At 51.6% G+C, this 18,399-nt stretch overlaps 9 protein-coding genes across 9 annotated transcripts; 2 read left to right on the top strand and 7 right to left on the bottom strand.

Moving 5' to 3' along the window:
• Positions 1-214: 214 nt before the first annotated feature.
• On the top strand, positions 215-2,943 carry HETIRDRAFT_317931 (uncharacterized protein; the record flags this gene model as incomplete). The annotated part of the gene is made up of 8 exons (XM_009547707.1): positions 215-548; positions 604-784; positions 894-1,057; positions 1,107-1,282; positions 1,338-1,952; positions 2,007-2,142; positions 2,199-2,463; positions 2,904-2,943. 8 exons carry the CDS (start codon positions 215-217, stop codon positions 2,941-2,943), a joined length of 1,911 nt encoding a protein of 636 aa, XP_009546002.1.
• A 285-nt stretch (positions 2,944-3,228) lies between these two features.
• Positions 3,229-5,425, bottom strand: acs2 (expressed putative fatty acid biosynthesis enzyme; the record flags this gene model as incomplete). Its single annotated transcript, XM_009547472.1, has 10 exons — positions 3,229-3,282; positions 3,337-3,609; positions 3,658-3,676; positions 3,744-4,024; positions 4,077-4,096; positions 4,158-4,339; positions 4,403-4,569; positions 4,627-4,709; positions 4,759-5,107; positions 5,159-5,425. Coding segments are annotated over 10 exons (1,695 nt in total), but the record flags the coding sequence as incomplete, so codon positions are not given.
• Positions 5,426-6,076: 651 nt separating this feature from the next.
• On the bottom strand, positions 6,077-6,771 carry HETIRDRAFT_104706 (C4-dicarboxylate transporter; the record flags this gene model as incomplete). Its single annotated transcript, XM_009547706.1, has 3 exons — positions 6,077-6,202; positions 6,264-6,450; positions 6,557-6,771. The coding sequence occupies 3 exons, from the start codon at positions 6,769-6,771 to the stop codon at positions 6,077-6,079; spliced, it is 528 nt and encodes a 175-aa protein (XP_009546001.1).
• Positions 6,772-6,793: 22 nt separating this feature from the next.
• HETIRDRAFT_173022 (C4-dicarboxylate transporter) lies at positions 6,794-7,165 on the bottom strand (the record flags this gene model as incomplete). The annotated part of the gene is made up of 2 exons (XM_009547705.1): positions 6,794-6,802; positions 6,860-7,165. The coding sequence occupies 2 exons, from the start codon at positions 7,163-7,165 to the stop codon at positions 6,794-6,796; spliced, it is 315 nt and encodes a 104-aa protein (XP_009546000.1).
• Positions 7,166-8,046: 881 nt separating this feature from the next.
• Positions 8,047-9,029, bottom strand: GST12 (glutathione S-transferase; the record flags this gene model as incomplete). The annotated part of the gene is made up of 3 exons (XM_009547586.1): positions 8,047-8,135; positions 8,203-8,898; positions 8,950-9,029. 3 exons carry the CDS (start codon positions 9,027-9,029, stop codon positions 8,129-8,131), a joined length of 783 nt encoding a protein of 260 aa, XP_009545881.1. The 3' UTR covers positions 8,047-8,128.
• A 397-nt stretch (positions 9,030-9,426) lies between these two features.
• Positions 9,427-10,251, top strand: GST14 (glutathione S-transferase; the record flags this gene model as incomplete). Its single annotated transcript, XM_009547704.1, has 2 exons — positions 9,427-9,512; positions 9,576-10,251. The coding sequence occupies 2 exons, from the start codon at positions 9,427-9,429 to the stop codon at positions 10,249-10,251; spliced, it is 762 nt and encodes a 253-aa protein (XP_009545999.1).
• An 870-nt stretch (positions 10,252-11,121) lies between these two features.
• Positions 11,122-12,050, bottom strand: HETIRDRAFT_246383 (uncharacterized protein; the record flags this gene model as incomplete). The annotated part of the gene is made up of 5 exons (XM_009547703.1): positions 11,122-11,160; positions 11,224-11,420; positions 11,475-11,692; positions 11,746-11,821; positions 11,888-12,050. Coding segments are annotated over 5 exons (693 nt in total), but the record flags the coding sequence as incomplete, so codon positions are not given.
• A 975-nt stretch (positions 12,051-13,025) lies between these two features.
• HETIRDRAFT_156175 (major facilitator superfamily) lies at positions 13,026-16,337 on the bottom strand (the record flags this gene model as incomplete). Its single annotated transcript, XM_009547701.1, has 12 exons — positions 13,026-13,673; positions 13,734-13,933; positions 14,002-14,104; positions 14,168-14,225; positions 14,308-14,331; positions 14,388-14,412; positions 14,470-14,944; positions 15,052-15,131; positions 15,197-15,345; positions 15,397-15,533; positions 15,768-15,783; positions 16,210-16,337. The coding sequence occupies 12 exons, from the start codon at positions 16,335-16,337 to the stop codon at positions 13,542-13,544; spliced, it is 1,527 nt and encodes a 508-aa protein (XP_009545996.1). The 3' UTR covers positions 13,026-13,541.
• On the bottom strand, positions 13,237-13,407 carry HETIRDRAFT_417486 (uncharacterized protein; the record flags this gene model as incomplete). Its single annotated transcript, XM_009547702.1, has 1 exon — positions 13,237-13,407. The coding sequence occupies one exon, from the start codon at positions 13,405-13,407 to the stop codon at positions 13,237-13,239; it is 171 nt and encodes a 56-aa protein (XP_009545997.1).
• Positions 16,338-18,399: the final 2,062 nt, after the last annotated feature.

Raw genomic sequence — 18,399 nt, 5'->3', positions numbered from 1 at the left:
GAAACTGTGAAAGACGAACGTTGCTCGGCCTGGGCGCTTCATCGGACCGGGAAGCGGCTGCCGGACCGGCACAAGTTATTCCCCACGGGGAAATTCAGAAATGCGTGCTAAAGGTTATGTTCGCTCCGACTCGACTCATCCCTCCTTCCTCTCTCCCCGCCCCCATCTCCCCGTCCTCTCCGTCGTTGCGAACGACGTTCAATTGCCGTGGCCGATGCTTCGTCGCACCCGCTTTCTTTTCTCCCGTAGAGCTCTGGCATATGCCGGTGCAGCGACCGCCGCCGCTGCCGGAGGCGGGTATTATTACTTGAATTCCGGGCCAGCCTATCCCGAGTCCACGAGGGAGACGAGACGACCACCACCGCCATGGCTTCCCCCGTCGAGGGAACACAACCTGAATCTCTTGAGAGAATCTACGAAGTTGGGAGGCGAGCAAGAGTTTGATTTATTGATCGTCGGCGGAGGTGCGACGGGTGCTGGTGTCGCTGTTGATGCTGCCAGTCGCGGTCTCAAGGTCGCGCTGGTAGAAAGAGATGATTTCAGTGCAGGTAAGCCGTACTGCTCTCGAATGTTTACTTATTGCTTCAATGAGCAAAATCACAGGTACCTCGTCGAAATCGACGAAGCTCGTTCATGGCGGTGTGCGATATCTTCAAAAGGCAGTCATGGAGCTTGACTATGAGCAGTACAAGCTCGTCAGGGAGGCACTTCACGAGCGTCGGATATTCCTTCAAACCGCGCCCTATCTGTCGCACATGCTTCCAATCATGCTACCAATATACAAGTGCGTCTGACGTTTTCACTCGGTTTAGATACGCAAGCCCCCCACGGAAACGTGGTATATGTACATACTCGATTGGGAACTTGCGCTGACCGTGATGTTTTTTTGGCAGATACTGGCAAGTACCATATTATTGGGTGGGCTGTAAGATGTACGATATTCTCGCGGGGAAAGAGAACATGGAATCATCTTATCTCATGAGCAAGGGCAAGGCTCTCGAAACTTTCCCAATGCTCAAACGTGACGGCCTTGTAGGCGCTCTTGTGTATTATGATGGTAGGTTCTCTTTGGCCCTTTCTAAAAACGTGGTCCTCACTGTCATTAGGACAACACAATGACTCGAGGATGAACATGGCGCTGATCATGACGGCTGTCAAGCTTGGTGCAACCGTCGCGAACAAAGTCGAGGTGACAAAACTGCACAAAGGAGCTGACGGCAAGCTTTCTGGCGCACGTCTCAAGGACAATCTTACTGGTGAAGAATGGGACGTGAAAGCTAAGGTTCGTTCTTCACCTAAGCAGTCACCCCGTTTCAGCGACTGACGAGGCGCGACAGGGTATCATCAATGCTACAGGTCCTTTCTCAGATGCTCTTCTTACCCTCGACAACCCGGAACACAAGCCTATAGTCCAAGCATCCTCTGGAATACATATCACGCTCCCAAATTACTACTCCCCACGCACAATGGGTCTCCTCGACCCCGCCACCTCAGACGGGCGCGTCATTTTCTTCCTCCCATGGCAGGGTAACACCATCGCGGGGACAACCGATGCGCCTGCGGCTGTCGAAACCGAGCCCCGTGCGGCAGAAGAGGAAATCCGCTGGGTTCTCGAGGAGGTCCGCCGCTACCTCTCTCCGGATATCAAAGTACGCCGCGGGGACGTGTTGAGCGCATGGAGCGGGCTACGGCCGCTCGTGCGGAACCCCTCGGCCAGCAGCACACAGGGTCTTGTGCGGAACCACATGATTCACGTCTCGGACTCTGGGCTCTTGACGATTGCGGGCGGCAAGTGGACGACGTATCGGTCTATGGCGCAAGAGACCGTTGATGAAGCTGTGAAGGCATTCGGTTTGGAGGGAAGAGTGAAGAGCGGGTGCGTGACGGAGCAGGTGAGGCTGGTCGGAAGTGATGGATGGAGTAGGAATATGTTCATCGGCTTGATCCAGCGGGTAAGCCAACTTTGTTCGCGTTCAAATTCTGTAAGCTTATGCATTGTTCCTTAGTACGGTCTCGACACGGAAGTTGCGAAACATCTATCGGACAACTACGGCGACCGTGCATGGACAGTCCTGTCTCTTGCTTCCCCGACCGGCGATTCATGGCCTCTCTACGGCGTTCGTTTAGCACCACAATACCCTTGTACGCCTTCCTTTTCGTCGATTTTTCTTGCTTTCTGATTTCGCTTTGATTTCTAGTCATCGAAGCAGAAGTGCGCTACGCCGTCCGCCACGAGTATGCACTCACCGCCGTCGACGTCATCGCCCGCCGCTGCCGCCTCTCCTTCCTGAACGCACAAGCCGCCCTCGATGCCCTCCCCCGCGTCGTCGAAATCATGTCCGAGGAACTCCACTGGAACCGTGCGCGCAAGCAGTCCGAGCTTGTAGGTGCTACGAAGTTCCTCCAGTCCATGGGTCTCTCGCCCAACGTCGCGCCGCCCACGCTCCACGAGCCGGCGGGGCTGTTGAACAAGATCGGCGGGGCGCTGCAGCTCGGCGGTACTGCGGATAGGAGCCGCGCGCGGCACGTCTCTGGGTCGTACAGCCGCGCGCAGTTCGAGCCTGGTGAGGTCGACGAGCTGCGCAAGGCGTTCGTTGTGCGCGCACAACAGGTCGACAGTGCTCCTGACGCCGAGCAGGTGCTGGAGAAAGACGCTTTGGGGGAGCTGATCGCCACGCTGCCCGGGTACGAGAGTATCAGGCCGAAGGACTTCGATTATGTGCTCGAAGAGACCGGGTTCGCAAATAGGAAGAGAGTCGGCTTCGATGAGTTCGTCGAGGTGAGTAGCTTGCTTCGCTTCTTCCGAGAAAGAAGGCAGCTGAGCCCCGGTCATCATAGATTTGTGCAGGGCTGAAGGACGTCTCGTTCGCGCCGCTTGCGAAGAGTGTGGCCAAGTCTAACAGATTAGCTATTCCGGTCGAGAAGAGTGGCGGTGGTGTTTAGCGATCTCACATAGGCCATGTTGCATGCGCGGTTCAATTTTTCGTACTCCTCAATACATTGTTACCTTCCTACGATAAGTCCAACCTAGTCCAATATGATGAGTCCCGATAGGTTAGTGAACAGCCCCTGACTGACTGTCTTCTGATCCAAATACATGTGTATGATAGTACAATTCAAGTCTCTTCACAGTCCTTCGGTTTACAAATCATCAACGACGATGACAAGGCTGTATGACACAGCTCATAGTTTCGTCCGAACCACATGTCCCTCACGCTGCGCCCTTAGGTATTCCTCAAGGAGTACGCGACGGAGCACCTTGCCGGTAGGCAACTTCGGGATCTGAGCGACGCGAGCTGTCAATACATTTAACACGAGGACATAAACCGTGCTGACCTCGTTGACGGCCTGATAACCGCCCCTCAGCCATTTGTGCCGGCTCAGTCTTTCTTTCACCCATATGTCAAGGGCCGTGAACACCGCCTGTGACCCGCGCTGCTTCCCTGCGTCGGTCAGGACAATCCAAGCGCGGGGCACTTTCTCGTCTGTCATGCGGCTGCCGTTCACGCCGACGACTGCAGCATCGCTAATGAGCTGCTCGGGGTGTTGGAGGAGCGTGTCTTCGATTTCGGTTGGTGAGACTTGGGTCCCCGAGACTTTCAACGTATCCTGCGAGGTGGGTTAGCCGCGAAATAAAGCACCAGGACCGAGAACAACCTTTGCTCGGTCAACATAGCTGATTTTTGCGAAGAGTCAGCTTCGAATGTTCCGACGCAGCGGATGAGCGGGAATCCAACACGCACTAGAATGCGCCGTTTTCATCTGCCTTAAAGCGATCGCCCGTGACCAACCAGCCATCGGGCAAGAAAGCCTCCTTCGTGGCCTTCTCGTTGTTCCAGTAGCCCATCGCGACGTTCTTCCCACGCAGCAAAAGCTGTCCAGGCTCGTTGTAATCTGCTTCGCTCCCATCCTCCCGGATGATCCGCGCCTCCATCCCGGGGAGGAGGATCCCTGTCATGTATCGGGCGTCTTTGAAACGATTGTCGAACATCCCGGCAAAAGGTGTAAACAGCGCCGAAATAGTCTGAAGCCAATGATGAGCAAAAACGTCATGAAAAAACAATGTGGACACGGACACATTCAGACATGCCATAACCTGCAGAAATCACAGTCAGGTATATTGCCTTGAACCCCAAACCTCGTGAAATATTACATACCCTCATAGTGATCTCTCGCATTGATCGCATGTTTGCCCAATTTGTCTCTCAACTCCCTAGGTAGATGGGCTGCTCCGCTTCCTATGACGGCGATGCTGCTCAAGTCTGCCTTGTCCAGCTTCGACGACGCCACTAGCTGCTGTATGATGGATGGCACGAATGAGAGGTGGGATACACGATACCTACACTACCGGGTTCAGAATGCAAGGTCTTTAGCAGCGCACGGGCAGCTAGGGCGTACGCACTTCGGTATCAGGCTGAGTGCAAGATCGACGTCCCATTTGGGAAGGATAATGACTGTTGAAGGCGATAAAAATGCACGGAAGACGTAGCTGTGCAAGCCCATCGCATGGTAGAGCGGTAGGAAAGCTATGGCGACGGGATACCCGCCAGGCGTATCCAATGGCTTCGGCTGCAGAACCGAAGTTGTCATGATACGACAACGATATGACGAAAAACGAATACTAACCGCAACACACCTCGCTACCTCGGCACTCGTGATAGCTGGCTGCATAGAAGAGTAGCACATATTCCTATGCGAAATCATGACAGCTGCATGATCATGAGCAGACGCTTGCCTCAAAATCGAGAAATAGGTTACCTTTGGGCAATCCGCTTGTCCCGCTGGAGAATACCAGATATGCTAGGGTGTCTTTGTTCACTGCGCGCGTAGCGACAGATGGAATTTTATTCGCCCTGGAATCATTGATCAGGTCCGGGAGAGTCTTCCTTCCATCGCCCCGACCATGCAAAACATAGATTCGATCATCTGCCAACCCAAGTTCTTTCGCAGCGGTCCTTGCGAGGGAAAGCAGTCTTGGGCTGACGAATATTCGAGTGACCTTTGCCAGCCGCAGTAGGGCGGTCGTTTCCGACGGAGTGGAAAATGCGGGGAGCAGTGCGAAGGGCACTGCGATTTTGCAAAGAGTCAAACAGATAGTTGGGTAGTCCTGAGCGCTGGTCAGACCGTCGGTCAGACGTTGACAGGAATAGACACAAACTAAACAATTCTCGCTCAAGACTCCCACCATCTCCCCGCGATCCCCTCTGAGCCCCATCCCCCCCTCTTCTATTGGAGCGCCTAGAGAGGTCGCAGCATCCTCGATGCGCTTTACGAATTCTCGAAACCCCCTTTTCTGGCCTGTGATACCGTCTATGTAGGCCGGGAAGTCTGGCCACTGCTGAACCTCCGGGCGCGCAAGTAAGAAGTCGACGTAATTGATGTCTGGAATATGTGGGATTTCAGGGTAAAGCGACTTGAAGTACATCGTTCAACGTCGTCCGAGGGGGATGGCGAACGAGAGGGGAACACGGACTCATGGCGATTCGGTGAGTGTTTATACCTTCGAGATCGGAAATGCGAAGCCGGAAGTCTTTGCCGGATCCGGCGCGCGGGACGGCGATTACTCTCTTGGGGTTGCGCCTCTTGCACCGAACACTGAGTACTGGGCCACCAACAGCGCTTGAACCCAAGTCGGTACATTCATTACAACCACAGATACAATTAAGGTATGAAAGGAAAAGTTGACCTGGTAAATGTAGAACGGGGGAAACTCGACTTCCGTTTTTAATCCGGATTATGCATTACGGACATATCATCCAACGTCTGCTGACCGTTTCCCAGACGCTTCTGTCTATCTGTTCTCTTCTTTGATTGCATCCGCACGATTTCTATCTCAGCGGAGCTGTTGCACGTCAGCCGCAACGACTGCTGCCAGCTTCCGCGTCTCCGGCGACCCTTAGACGAACGCAGGCTCAGGGACGCACAGTACTCGTACTAGCGTGCGCCGCCTTATGCTGCGGTATCGAACACCGCGCTTCTCCTTCCAACTTTTCACGCTCGCTGAGGTCATCACCCGCGGCACCCATATCGGTATCTTCCAGACATGGCGCCGCAAATATCTCCACAGTGCGGACCATCATGGCTGTCCGAAGACGATGGACCATACAGCAAACGTGAGCACGGCATAGACAGCACCCCACACTCGGAAGAAGCGCACGTCGAGTACACGGTAGAGCGTGATCGTCAAGTTCGCATGTACGCCCTAGATAATTGGTACTTAGCAAACACGCAAGAAGCGATATACGCGGAGCAGATGGACTGACATTGGGGAAAATCATCCCCCAGAAACAGATCCTGAACGGGAATCGTGTCTTCCGCACAACGCTCTGGAGGCTGAGCAACGCGAAGACCAACCACATTGTCGCTAATGACCACATGATAAATACGATGCAGATGCACACAGCGTACACGATGTCGCCTGCACTGGTGCTGCCCAGAAACGGCGAAGAGCTATTCGCAACGGGGAGTAGCTCCTTCAAATTCTCTCCGATCAAAAATGATTGAGAAGCCCGCCTGCCCAGTAGGACCAAGTAGAACGAAGGCAGATATCACGGACATATCTTGAGGAGGCCTGTAGAGAATCATGCGATAGAGATAAATCGTGAGAATCATGAGCGCAAGCGAGAGGCCGACAGAAACCAGGAATATTGAGAAAGTGATGGTGAGAAGAGCGTGAGATGGAGATACGGGCCCGATAGCTTGGGCGAGAACGCCTCCTGAAGACGATGCAACGATGAGAGTAACGACAGGGAGAAGCCAGACGGGCGACATCTGGCTGAGGGAGTGATCATGACTAGTTGCCCTGTGAGATACGCGATATGTGTAAGTTGGTGCGGACACTTGTCTAAGACGCACTTACATGACATGTACCAGCCCCCCAACAACACAGGATGGAGGTTACATTGTTGATCCACCAGAAGCCCCAAATCGCATAAATAAATGTGGTACCTCCGAATCCGTACTGCTTATAGAACAAAGACACAGAAACGTTAAGGAGTGTAGTAAAGCCCATCGGCAAACAGCCGAGGTATAGGCTTTGTACTGGATGCCGCATCATGATGAACCATACCTCTGGGAATAGGAGATAGCGAGTGACGCTAGTGATCATGACAACCATAAGGATGACAAGATTGAGAAAGAAAAACAGGGCGCTGAAGGCGTTCATGACATTTGACCCACTCTCGTATGGAAAGCCATGAAATAGAATATAAATGGAGCCCGTACCTATGAGAGTAAATCGGTAATGTAAGACTTAGCTTGATGATTTAGAAAAACAAGCCGGGTACTATGCGAGGAGCCTCAGGTAGCGTTTTCCTTGACAGGCACGCGCAAACGCTGCGAGAGGCATTCATATAGACTTCGCGCCGACGATATCTCGCTTTGTATCATTAAATCAGACTCACCCATGATCACAGAAAATCACGCCGGCTCAAAATGGGTAGACATCTGTTTGTCAAGTACAATTCCCGAGAGCGGCGCAGACAGCCAACCACTCACCGAATGCAATCTTTCAGAGGTCTCCGTATCGCAGCCAACATCGTGCCCTCGGATCACGATTGGGAGATTGAGGCGCTGTGGTGAGAGCGAGCTGTAGAAGGACTCAACTCGCGGGCCGCCTCCAACTCGTCACACTTTTTTAGAGCTAGCTGCTTGCCGAGTTTGCTTTCCCTACATCTTGCATCTTCTGCAGGTGACTTTGTTCATGACGCAACTATCCATAGAGGGCTCAATAAGCCAATTTATATTGATGCACCCATGAAGTACGGTCTGAAACATGAGCTTTCCCCCCCCCCCCCCCCCCCCCCCCCCCCCCCCAACAACTTGCACAATGCACTCACCGTTGTGGAAGACAATGGCGCCGATGCGCCGATGATGGCGATATGCTGCCTCGGAAAAACGCGCCGGAATTAGCCGTAGCTCCTTCAACCTGAATCCGACCTACATAACACATCCAAACCACTTGGAAGGTGGGTGTTGCGTCAATTTAGACCGAGACGAAGCCATCTAATGTGACAAGACGGTAGTGGAGGCTTCAAAGGTATTTATGGGTGTAACATGTCAATATACTGATTACAACGGCAGTTCAGCTCCAATACACAACCAGTCATATATCTGCCTATGAGATCTTTCAGAGTCTGCGTCGGAAAGTCAATATTGAAAGCAATATCATAGGGTATGGGTTGGATATTGGGTCTGACGAACCTTGCCTTAGGAGTCTCTGTGCCTTCGACTTGCTCCCATTTCTCGAACTCCGTCATGATCCTTCCCCACCGACCACCATGCCATCTCACAATTTCCTTCCACTCCTTCCCATCTTTTCCCCAAAGATTCCTGACCCAACATAGCCACCCAGCTAGAATAACGTCCGCGTATGTCACCCCGTCACCCATGAAGAAGATACTTCCCTCGCCATTGACTTCCATGTATCCGTCGAACACCCCCAAACCAGTACGCACTTTCTTCCACATCTGTTCCTGCTTGGCTTGCGGCGCGAGGTCCTCAAATTTAGCCTTGAACATTGCTTCGCGTGTGCGACGGAAGTACACCGCACTGCGCGGATTCAGCTGTGCGTGCGTATGTTCCATCATGAGCGGGAGTATGTGACGCAGGACTTTGTCGCGCAGCGCATCGTGGAACATCGACATAGTCGCTTCCGTGCCGGGAGGGAATAGTCTCCGTGTGTCAGGATACGCACGTTCGAGATGCAGAGCGATGTTCAGCGAGTCGCTGACATACGAGTTTGTGAGCGGGTCATAGAGTATGGGCGCCGTGTAGTATGGAGTCCCATCGCGCCTGATAGCTGTTGGCTCTGCGCCCACACGTTTGCAGACATCAGCTATGTCAGGGTACTCGACCCACTCAGTCTTGTACGGCAGTCCCTTATAATTCAGGACATATCTGTCTGAGGTGAGCACGCAGCGTTTGATCCTCATACGTGATGCGCTTTACCTCGCTTTCCACACATTCGGCGACCATGCTTTCGCTGCATTTCCAGGGATATCGTACAGGATGATGACCTTGCTTGACATGTGGAATTGCGAGCACAAACAGTAATCGGTCTCGGCGATGGCTGGGATGCCGGTCCCTGTAACCCACGTGACCACATTCTCTGGTTAGGTGCCCACGGAGTGATATACTACCGATACGCTCTCAAATGCGTCTTTTTTCGCCGTCAAACTTGACCATTCCTCGATTACAGCCTGATGATTGTTCCCTAGTTGTTCCCTGCGCTGTAGTTAGCTATGTGATCTCGGTGTTAATGCATCAGCCCACGATCGATGCTGTAAGCGACGTCAATCATGTTTATCGAAAACGTCGACCTCCGTCCACAGTCAACATCCCGCAGTGACTCACCCATGCCAAGAAGATAACGGAGTATTTAAAGAAACCGATGTGATCGCATTGCGACAAATCTGGCCCATCGACATGTCCGATTCTCCCGTCATCATTCTCTATGACATCCCTGGTACTGTCGCAGGTCATGCGTGGTCGCCTAATACTTGGAAAGCGAGGTCCATCTGTCTATCTATCGTGTACAGCATCGAAGCCCACTGAAATTAATATCGCAACTTCAGATTTGCGCTGAACATCAAGGGCATCCCGTACAAGACCGAGTGGGTCGAATATCCAGACGTTGTCGACCTTTGCAAAAGGATCGGTGCCGCACACACCGAGATCCGTGGCGGCAGCCCGCACTACACCCTACCCATAATCTACGACCCTTCGACGAAAGCTGTCGTTTCCGACTCTTTCAAAATCGCACAGTATCTTGACAAGACATACCTTTCTTTACCGGCACTCATCCCAGCCGGCACCGAGGCCTTTCAAGCGATGTTTACAAACACGATCGAGCAGCGCATCCAGAATGTTATGTTTCCGGTTCTGGCGCTGGCAACTCTGCTGCAGCTCTCGCCTCGCAGCATGGAGTATTTCCGCCGGACACGCGAGGTGCGGTTTGGCAAGAAGGTGGAGGATTTCGCGCCGGAAGGTGAGGTGCGAGATGCTATCTGGAAGACGTCGCTGGGGACGTTCTCTGAGGTACATGGATGGATGGGCGTGAACGGTATTGGCAAGACGTTCGTGATGGGTGATACCCCTTCATTTGCGGATGCCGACATTGGCTCGCATCTGGTCTGGATCAAATTGGTGATGGGAACGGAGTCGAAGGAGTGGAAAGATATTTTGGCTGCGGATGAGGGGCGATGGGCGAGGCTTGCTGAAGCTTTGAGCAAGTGGGAAGTGGTCAATTGAATAAATCCAAGCAGTCTTCGGCGCTTGCGATGTCCGATCATCCATTTCTCGTCCCTGGGGATGAGATCGATGAGGATCACAATTTAATCCGTCTGAAAGTATTTCTCCACGCACTGTCATAAGAGGACATTTTTGTAGCCAGTACATTCGCAGCACTCAGAAACCCAACGACCCAAATAATGACGTACTGGTACACCAAATTTGTCGGAACTTCGCACTATATACTACTTATGCTGACGAAATCTCCTTCATCACGCTGCGACCTAAAAAGACTGGACATGTGTTGCCTCGAGGACAGAGGATATGCTAATCCTTATACGGGCCAACTCTCCTGCAGAGTGCGCCATGTTAGACGAGATGCTCGGTGCTCCTATATTGTGAAGATCATAAAATAGCCCTATAAGAATCATTAGGCACGATGCCTGTAGAACGAAGGAAGAGAATTTGCGATAAATGAAGTGTAAATGGTCACCGCGCTTGGGGTTCTGTTGGAGATGCGGGAAATGTTGCTCGAGTGATGGGACCGGACTTATGTTGTCCATCCATGGGTATCTCGAGCGAAGCGAATTTGGTCGGTGTAAAGGATAACTCTAGTCGTTCGAAATCGCGTCTTTCATCACGATAGCCCGGCGAGTCCAGATGGCTGTGGGCTTTAGATTGTGTCAACTGTGTCATCCCAGCGTCGTCGACGTTCGTGTCATTCCAGAAGCGCAGTGTCGACACGCGGGCATCGTTGCGCAAGTTGCCAAGACGGATGGGGGCCCCCCTGCGACCTGGACCTCCGCTCGTCCCTGGAATTGTGTCTGACGTGACGAAGACTGGAACGTCGTCGGACACATCGTAGCCGAAAAAGCGATAGAAGAAGCGGACCACGACAGCGAGGTTACACACCATCAGCGACGCAGCGATCTAAATGCTCAAAATGTGGTGAGGGCAAGAATCTAAATGTGCAAGTTTACAACATGCCACTACCTGAATGTTGGCTGACATGGCTTCAAGGAAACCGGCGGGTCCGATGACGAATACGGCGTGAACAATGCTAATAAGAGTGATGATCATGCTGGCGGAGAACAAAGCGATTAATAGGCGGCGCTGCCGAGTTGGAAGCTGTAAATTCCACATGAGGCGAAGAGGAAGGACAACAAGAACTACATCTGAGACGAAGTCGGCTGCCACGCAACGAATCAGCATCATTACAATACACATTATCTCACCAAACTCACCGCTTAATTCCGTAATGCCAATCGCACGTCCGAGGTGACACTGAGGCTCAGCCTGCTTCTGCCATGATATGTCCAACGTGCAGTGTACGGCTTTCTGGACGATCAGAGCCATCCACATCAAAACGAATAAAACGGAGAACCATTGCGTGACCCGGCGAATATTCATCATCGGGGGCATGACGCGCATGATGGAGAAAATGATGCTCAGGCGCACGGACCTGCATGGTTCGAGCTCGTGAAGGTTAAGGAAAACAAGCCCGGAAGACCGTACCAGAGACAGCACGTGAAATCAAAAGTGAGGAGCCAGTACGCAATAAGCCGTGCACGATGTGGTTGGTTCAAAGGACCTACGCCTGTGTATCGGACGAACAGATCAATTGCATGACAGTATATCGACGAGCACAACAACACACCTGGAGTATCTGTCCGGACCCATATACATACTAGGCAAACAAACAGAAAGCATAGCGAGAACCCCGCAAACAAATCATCCAACCCGAGGCGACGAACGCGCGTGCGATAAATGAGTCGGAAAACGGTGGAAATGATAGCTAGGGCGTGAAATGTTGTCACGACTCCTGAATCCAGACCGGGGGGAAACGAGTGTAAGGGTACTTCAATTCAGAGGGTTTGATGACTAACCTCGCAATACTGGAACTGTTGGCGGTGAGACCATCCGATGTATGAGTTGAATTACAGGGCAGTAGGAGGCAGCTCTGCCCTCGTCGAGAGAAGCGTTGAAGCGCCGGATGCACTACGAAGGTAACGAGGAAGGGGGAAAAGAAATTGACGAACGAGGGCCACTCATACCAAATATTAAAGGAGCCATGGAAAGGTGAGAAGGCCAAACGATGCAGCCCTTATGTATTTCGCGGGCTTAAGAAGATCACCAAGAAGATGAGGTACCAGGGTAATGGGGACGTAAAGTATTGTAAAGCCAGGTAAGGCCTCGTAAAGCGGAGCATCTGCCCAGTATCTGACCGTGGATACATCGTTGAAACGATGATCGGAAGATCTGTACTCACTTTCCGGGCTGCCCTCCAAGAAAAAACGTAATTCGACTCATGTAAACTCGAAATTAATATGGCCGACTGCAGACGAACACAAACGAGCCAGGACGAGCTCCCGCGAATCCGTCCGTTTCCTGTCGGCTCGACTTGATTAGAATAGACGGGGACCTTATGAACGACATCGATACAGGATGACAATATTTGATAGCGCACGTCTGGGCTTGTTCGTCTGTCAAGACTCGAGTGGTTTGTCCGCGGCCACCCGGCGGAGTTTATGGACGCATGATAAGTCTTGTGTGAAGCTTTCAGTCAGATAAATCGGAACCAATTCGGAAACACTCGCCGTCTAAAGCATGCCTCGAACATATGCTGTAAGATGTGGTCAACGCAGGCGAACGAACATTCTGTTTGAGCCTTTTGACCAGGCACCGGAGCATGATCGACTTCCGAGGTCAATTTGATCACACCATAGGCCAATGGGAAACGGCGGGTCGTTCGACGAGGATCGGGGGCGAACCATTCGCCCGAACCCCACATTCTTGGAGCATTTGCAAGAGTACATACAAAGATCTCTGTCAAACAACGGCGGCGAGTTGAAAGCCTGAAGCTACACCAGTAGAAATTTGGGCGCGCGAGGGCAGATAGAGTCGCAACCTAGAACAGAACCATCGAATGTCGAGGCTTCAAGTCGACGATATCGACAGATGATGATACATCAAGAGTGGAAGAAGTGCCAGTGACTAAGGTTTATGCTAGAGGAAAGCGAAGAAAAGGATCATGCAAATTTGTTCCAATTCAATCTCAAATCCTCGTCTCCAACCCAGAGCACGATCTAACCAAAAACTGCCAAACGGCCCGTAACCACAAGTGCGTGGAACAATCAACCAGCACATGCACTGCCGAAGGTCGTAAATGCATTCCATCTCGTGCAACGCTGAAACGGACAAGAAAGAGACGCAACGTGCGTAGATACAGACTGACCGGGGATTACCCTACTAAGAAGAATACTCGTGACCTTGCTCGTGAAACGCGTTGGCCGAGTAGGCAGTACAGCAGGCTACAACGATGCCTTGCCGCGCGGATCGAACGGAAGCAAAAGCGCGATGAACCCAGAGACAATGAAGAGAGCCCCCGAGATGTATATCGGCACCGAAGTGGTGAGGTCGGCATACAAGGCAATGATAGGTGCCTGAGAAGAAAGCGGGGGTCGTTGACAATGTCTAGACAACATATGTACATATGTACACACCATGATTCCAAATACTCGATTTGCGCTCGCGACGATGGCGTTCCCCGTCCCTCGGTTTTTTGTCGGAAACAGCTCTGGGCTGAGGGCATACAGTATACCATACATGATGTTGCTTGTAAAGCTGTAGCCGCAGTTCCAACCGAGGAGCGCATTGGATGTACGCGCTGTCGTGGAAGCAAAGAGGAAGACGCCGGTCAAGGCTGTGAAGAATTCAGATGCAGAACAGTCAATGATATCAAGGTAGATGAAGGAGGCTGGAGGGACGAACTCGTGGATATGGCGAGCGAGCCGCGTCGGCCAAGGTAAGGAAGCTCGACAGCCCAGCCAGCAAGGAGGGCACCAGGCACACCGATGACGCTGAGGATCACTTGCTGAAAGGGGAGCGGTTAGCTTAGTTTAGTTCTCGAGCCAGAAGAGCCGACGCATGATCTTACGTTACGATAGGTGATGTAGACGGAGCCATCCCCGAAGTCGGCGCCACGGGTAGCGAGACTGACAGCGAATGGGTGGCAACGAGGGACGGTCAGGTTCGCGACGCAAGGTCATATCATCCTTGCAAGAGCAGAGTACGCACAAGTAAGTCACAAAGCTGTTATAACTGAGTCAAGCTTGTAATCAGTATCACTCGACCAGCAAGTAAAAATTGAAACTTACAGAGGAAACGCGAGACCGATCAAAGCTAGAACAGGAGTTGAGCGCGATGGAAGAGGAAAATAAATGGAGGGGGGAAGCGTACCCCAAAGCACGATGAGCAAACTAGTGGACTGGGCTAGTTTCCGCGTCCTGAATAATGCCGAGACGTGCGACCGCCCAAAGCCGCTTAACTTCCTCTTCACAGCGGCGACTCTGGATGTATCCATATCCGTACCCCTTTCCCTGTCCTCCTCATCCACCTTTTCTGTTGTCTTCTCATCATTGGTGCCCTGTTGCTCGGCCCTCCTGAGCATTTCCAGTGTCAAACTGCTGCTCCTCCAATTATACTCCGCGACCCTATGAATGATCTCGACGGCCTCTGCATCGCGTCCACGACCCATCAGATACTTCGGGCTCTCGTACAAATGGAACACGAAGAAACGGAGCGCAAATAGCACGAGCATGAGCCCGCCCATAGTGAAGAGGAAGTATCGCCACCCTTGATTGGAATCGCGGAGGCATGGTGAAGGGTTCACCGTTGTCGGGCACGAGTAGTTTGCGATTAGAGGCCAGGCAACCTGGAAGGACACGTCAGTTTTTCCGAGTCGGAAGAAGTCGGTCGGATGTCACGGATGCTCTCTGATGTTCCGGACTGAGATGTAATTGAAGCATCGAGAACACTCACCAGACTTCCGAGCAACTGGCCGAGGGCCCACCAGATGGACAAGACGGTGAGGAGGTACTGGTGCGAAGCAGGTACAAATTCTGCGTGAATCGCACGAGTTTGTCAGCGTCATAGGTGTTATGTTTGATCCGAGTTGTCGACCGACCTAGGAAGACGGCAGAGTCGACAGGCAAATTCCCGCCCACCCCGATGCTCCATACAGCAGCCAATGAGCAGAGCGCAACGAAGTTCGGGGACCCGCCGGCTGCAACAGCGAAAATGCCAGTGATCAATAGCGTAAGATTGAACGACCATCTGTCAAAATTATATTAGTTAGCAGCTCCAGGAGCAAAAGAGACAACAAACTTGCGTCCCCAGACGTCTGACCCAACGCCCCAAAATGCGGCACCGACGAGCAGCCCGATGTTCTGACCTAGCTTTAAAAACGGGCCTTTGAAGGCGAACTCGTTGACGACGGGCGGTAAGATCAGCCCAGTCACGATCTGAGAACAGAGGTCAGTGAAAGAACAAATCGCTTGTTCGTATTCATGGAATGGATTTGTGGTCAGCTTTGGGGGGAAGGAAAGTGGGAACAGTGTATGTTGACAGCGATGTCACGTGGTTCAACTGGGAGAAGATGTTTGATGCGCTTCAAGGGAGTGTAAAAGGACTATTCGCATTCGACGGTTTCGAAAGAAATGGAACGAAGAGTTCTACGAGATGTCCAGGACACTTACTGGCCAGAGATTATCACTGAGAGATCGTCAATAAAGCGCGATCACGAGTCAAAACAAGATATTGACGTACGACAACCAACCAAAACCTGCAACAACGAAAAGATACCACTACACGAGCAAATCCCGGGTCAACGTCGGCACAGACAGCGTGAAGCAAGAGCACGAAGGAGATTAGATAACCGAAACATGCAAGAGCAACGAATCCTGTTCTCATCGAAGAAAAGCATCAAGCTCAACACATAGCCCTGATCAATTAGCTATTCACACTCGAATCAGAACCTTGCCAACAGCAGTGTTGCTTCCCAGCGCTTCTCGACAATAAGCCCAGACAAAGCTTTGAAGCTTGATCTGCAATGTCTCGAGCTCTCGCCAAGGCAAGGCAAATCCACTGCAGAGCCACGGAATTATTGTGTTAAACAGGAAAAAGTTGCTCACTTGGTACTTCCCCATGCCGATTTCCTGCAGAGCATCGTTCAGAATTCTGGCTTTGGCCTGATACACAGGATCGAGCCCGTCTCCAGCGTACACGTCCTCTGTCTGTATCTCAAGTTCCTGTACATTTTCCGCCATCTTCTGGGCGTCTGCTGGCGAGGCTGAACTGGTCATGGCGGTGGTGCAAGGAAAAAAAGAGCGCTCGAACTTCTATATAGTCAAGCATTTCTTGTTTCGTCAGGAAGTGACAAGGCGCTGGTCTGACTTGTCATGGAGGCGAATCAGATGGTGCTTCGAACCCTAACCTCGCCTTGGAAGTTGGACTCCTTGGAGCTCCTTGGCCATCCCTCTTACGATTTCCTTGTCTCATTTCCGATTCGCGACCCCCAAGGTATATAAAGATTCAGAAATACCATCGCGCTGATGCTGTTTATTTGTGAGTCACAGGACATTTTACAGGGTAACCGTACCCTCAAACTCACCACTCACATCAACATAAGAACTTGTAGATGCCGCCGACTTTAAAGGCGAGAGGAGGCTGGTCGCTTGTACCAGAGCTCTTTTAAGCGCTTATAAATTATGTAGTGTCGCATATGGAGTTTAGACCATACGTGGCCCTGTTCATCTCTCGCTCCTCCGCATGGCGGGCAGTGAAACTCAGAGAGCCTCAAATGTATCCTCAAGCCTTCGTCTTCCCTATCGTAGCCTCTCCCATCTCTTAATGTAAGCTTCGTCAACACAAGCTTCCGACGCCCTACTTGTGATTGTGAATGTCGGAACGTCTCGGATTTCTTCACTACGATCTCATGCAACTCGCTTCTAAGCTCATGGCCTACTTGAGGACGCATCCAATCCTAGGTCTTCTATACATTCCGTGATGGAGCTATCCTAGCTAAATGAAACCTATGATGAATGAAGTGAGTGCATTGCTCTGCATGTATACTCATCTGCGCATCTATCAGTGACACGGGAGATATATACATTGCATAGTGCTGATTTTATCTGACCTTGTGCACTTATGTTGATCGTTCTGCGATTTGCTTCCAACAGTTGACCTGCTACCATTCTCGCACGACATCGCCGCGCCCTCATGTCCAGACGGCACCCTGTATGGATGTGTTCGCTGCGCATTTTTTTGCTCTATTCCTAGCCATCCGAATATAAAGACTCAGACTCAGTCCATTTTAACCAACATCTTCTTCATCTCCTCCAACTAGCGGTCAATGAAATCGATAGTACCGGAAAATGTCCTCTAGTTTGACGGAGAAACCTGACAGTATGCAATACAATCACTTATTCTCTATGTACGCTAACCTACTGGATGACAGATGAGTCGAGACAACCCTCCAGCGAGGCCTTGTTACCAATCTTTCAAGGCGCCGCGACTGTAGTATGTTGGGAAGCGCCCGACCGCAATGCGTAATGGCTAACCCACCAATGCCATCAGTCTGCTTTATTCGCTACGTTGGAAGCCCAGATGCTCGTCTTTTTGAAAGCAATCCCAGCAGAGGAACTGGATCCAACAACATCTGCCTTCAAAGCTCTGCTCGTATCCACCTACGGCGCCCTGTTCATATCCATCGCTGCGACAGTCACCACACTCATTCTCACTTACATGCTCGCACACGCTCCCGATCTCGCACAGATTCCTGACCTCGCTCAGTCTCCTGATGAGTCCTTGCAAGCTCTTCAAAGAGACGTAATTCTTAAAACATACAGTATCAAGGGAGTTACCATTGCTTTGTTCATGCATGCCATGATGAGAATGCCATGATACCCATCTTTTTATCTGACTGTCTCTCGAGACATCCGCCCCTGAGACGTGAGATCACGACTCGGCAATGATCACCGCAACATCTATCATCTATTCTTGGTGGTGATACGGCCTTACGCAGACGACACCCCTTATGAAGTGCTCACCGAAAGTGTCTGTTCCACTACTCACATTATCACCTGCTCTTGCAGCGCACTACACAGGCGAGCTCCTACCTCGATACGTTCCATCACTCAAATCAAAATAAGCCATGTGCAGTATCGCCCATACCACATCATTCTGTGATACAGACAGCCCATGTCAGATCTTCAGTGGGCCCGCAACATTCAAACCGGCGCCTTGGCGAATCGTTCTATTCGTTGTATGTTTTAACTTGACGTATGTGCTTACACAAACTCTCAAGTGGCTCACAGACATGGATATCCT

The sequence above is a fragment of the Heterobasidion irregulare genome, assembly GCF_000320585.1.
Source record: "Heterobasidion irregulare TC 32-1 unplaced genomic scaffold scaffold_05, whole genome shotgun sequence".
In the NCBI taxonomy this organism is placed as follows: domain Eukaryota; kingdom Fungi; phylum Basidiomycota; class Agaricomycetes; order Russulales; family Bondarzewiaceae; genus Heterobasidion; species Heterobasidion irregulare.
This window is presented reverse-complemented; position numbering and strand designations above follow the sequence as displayed.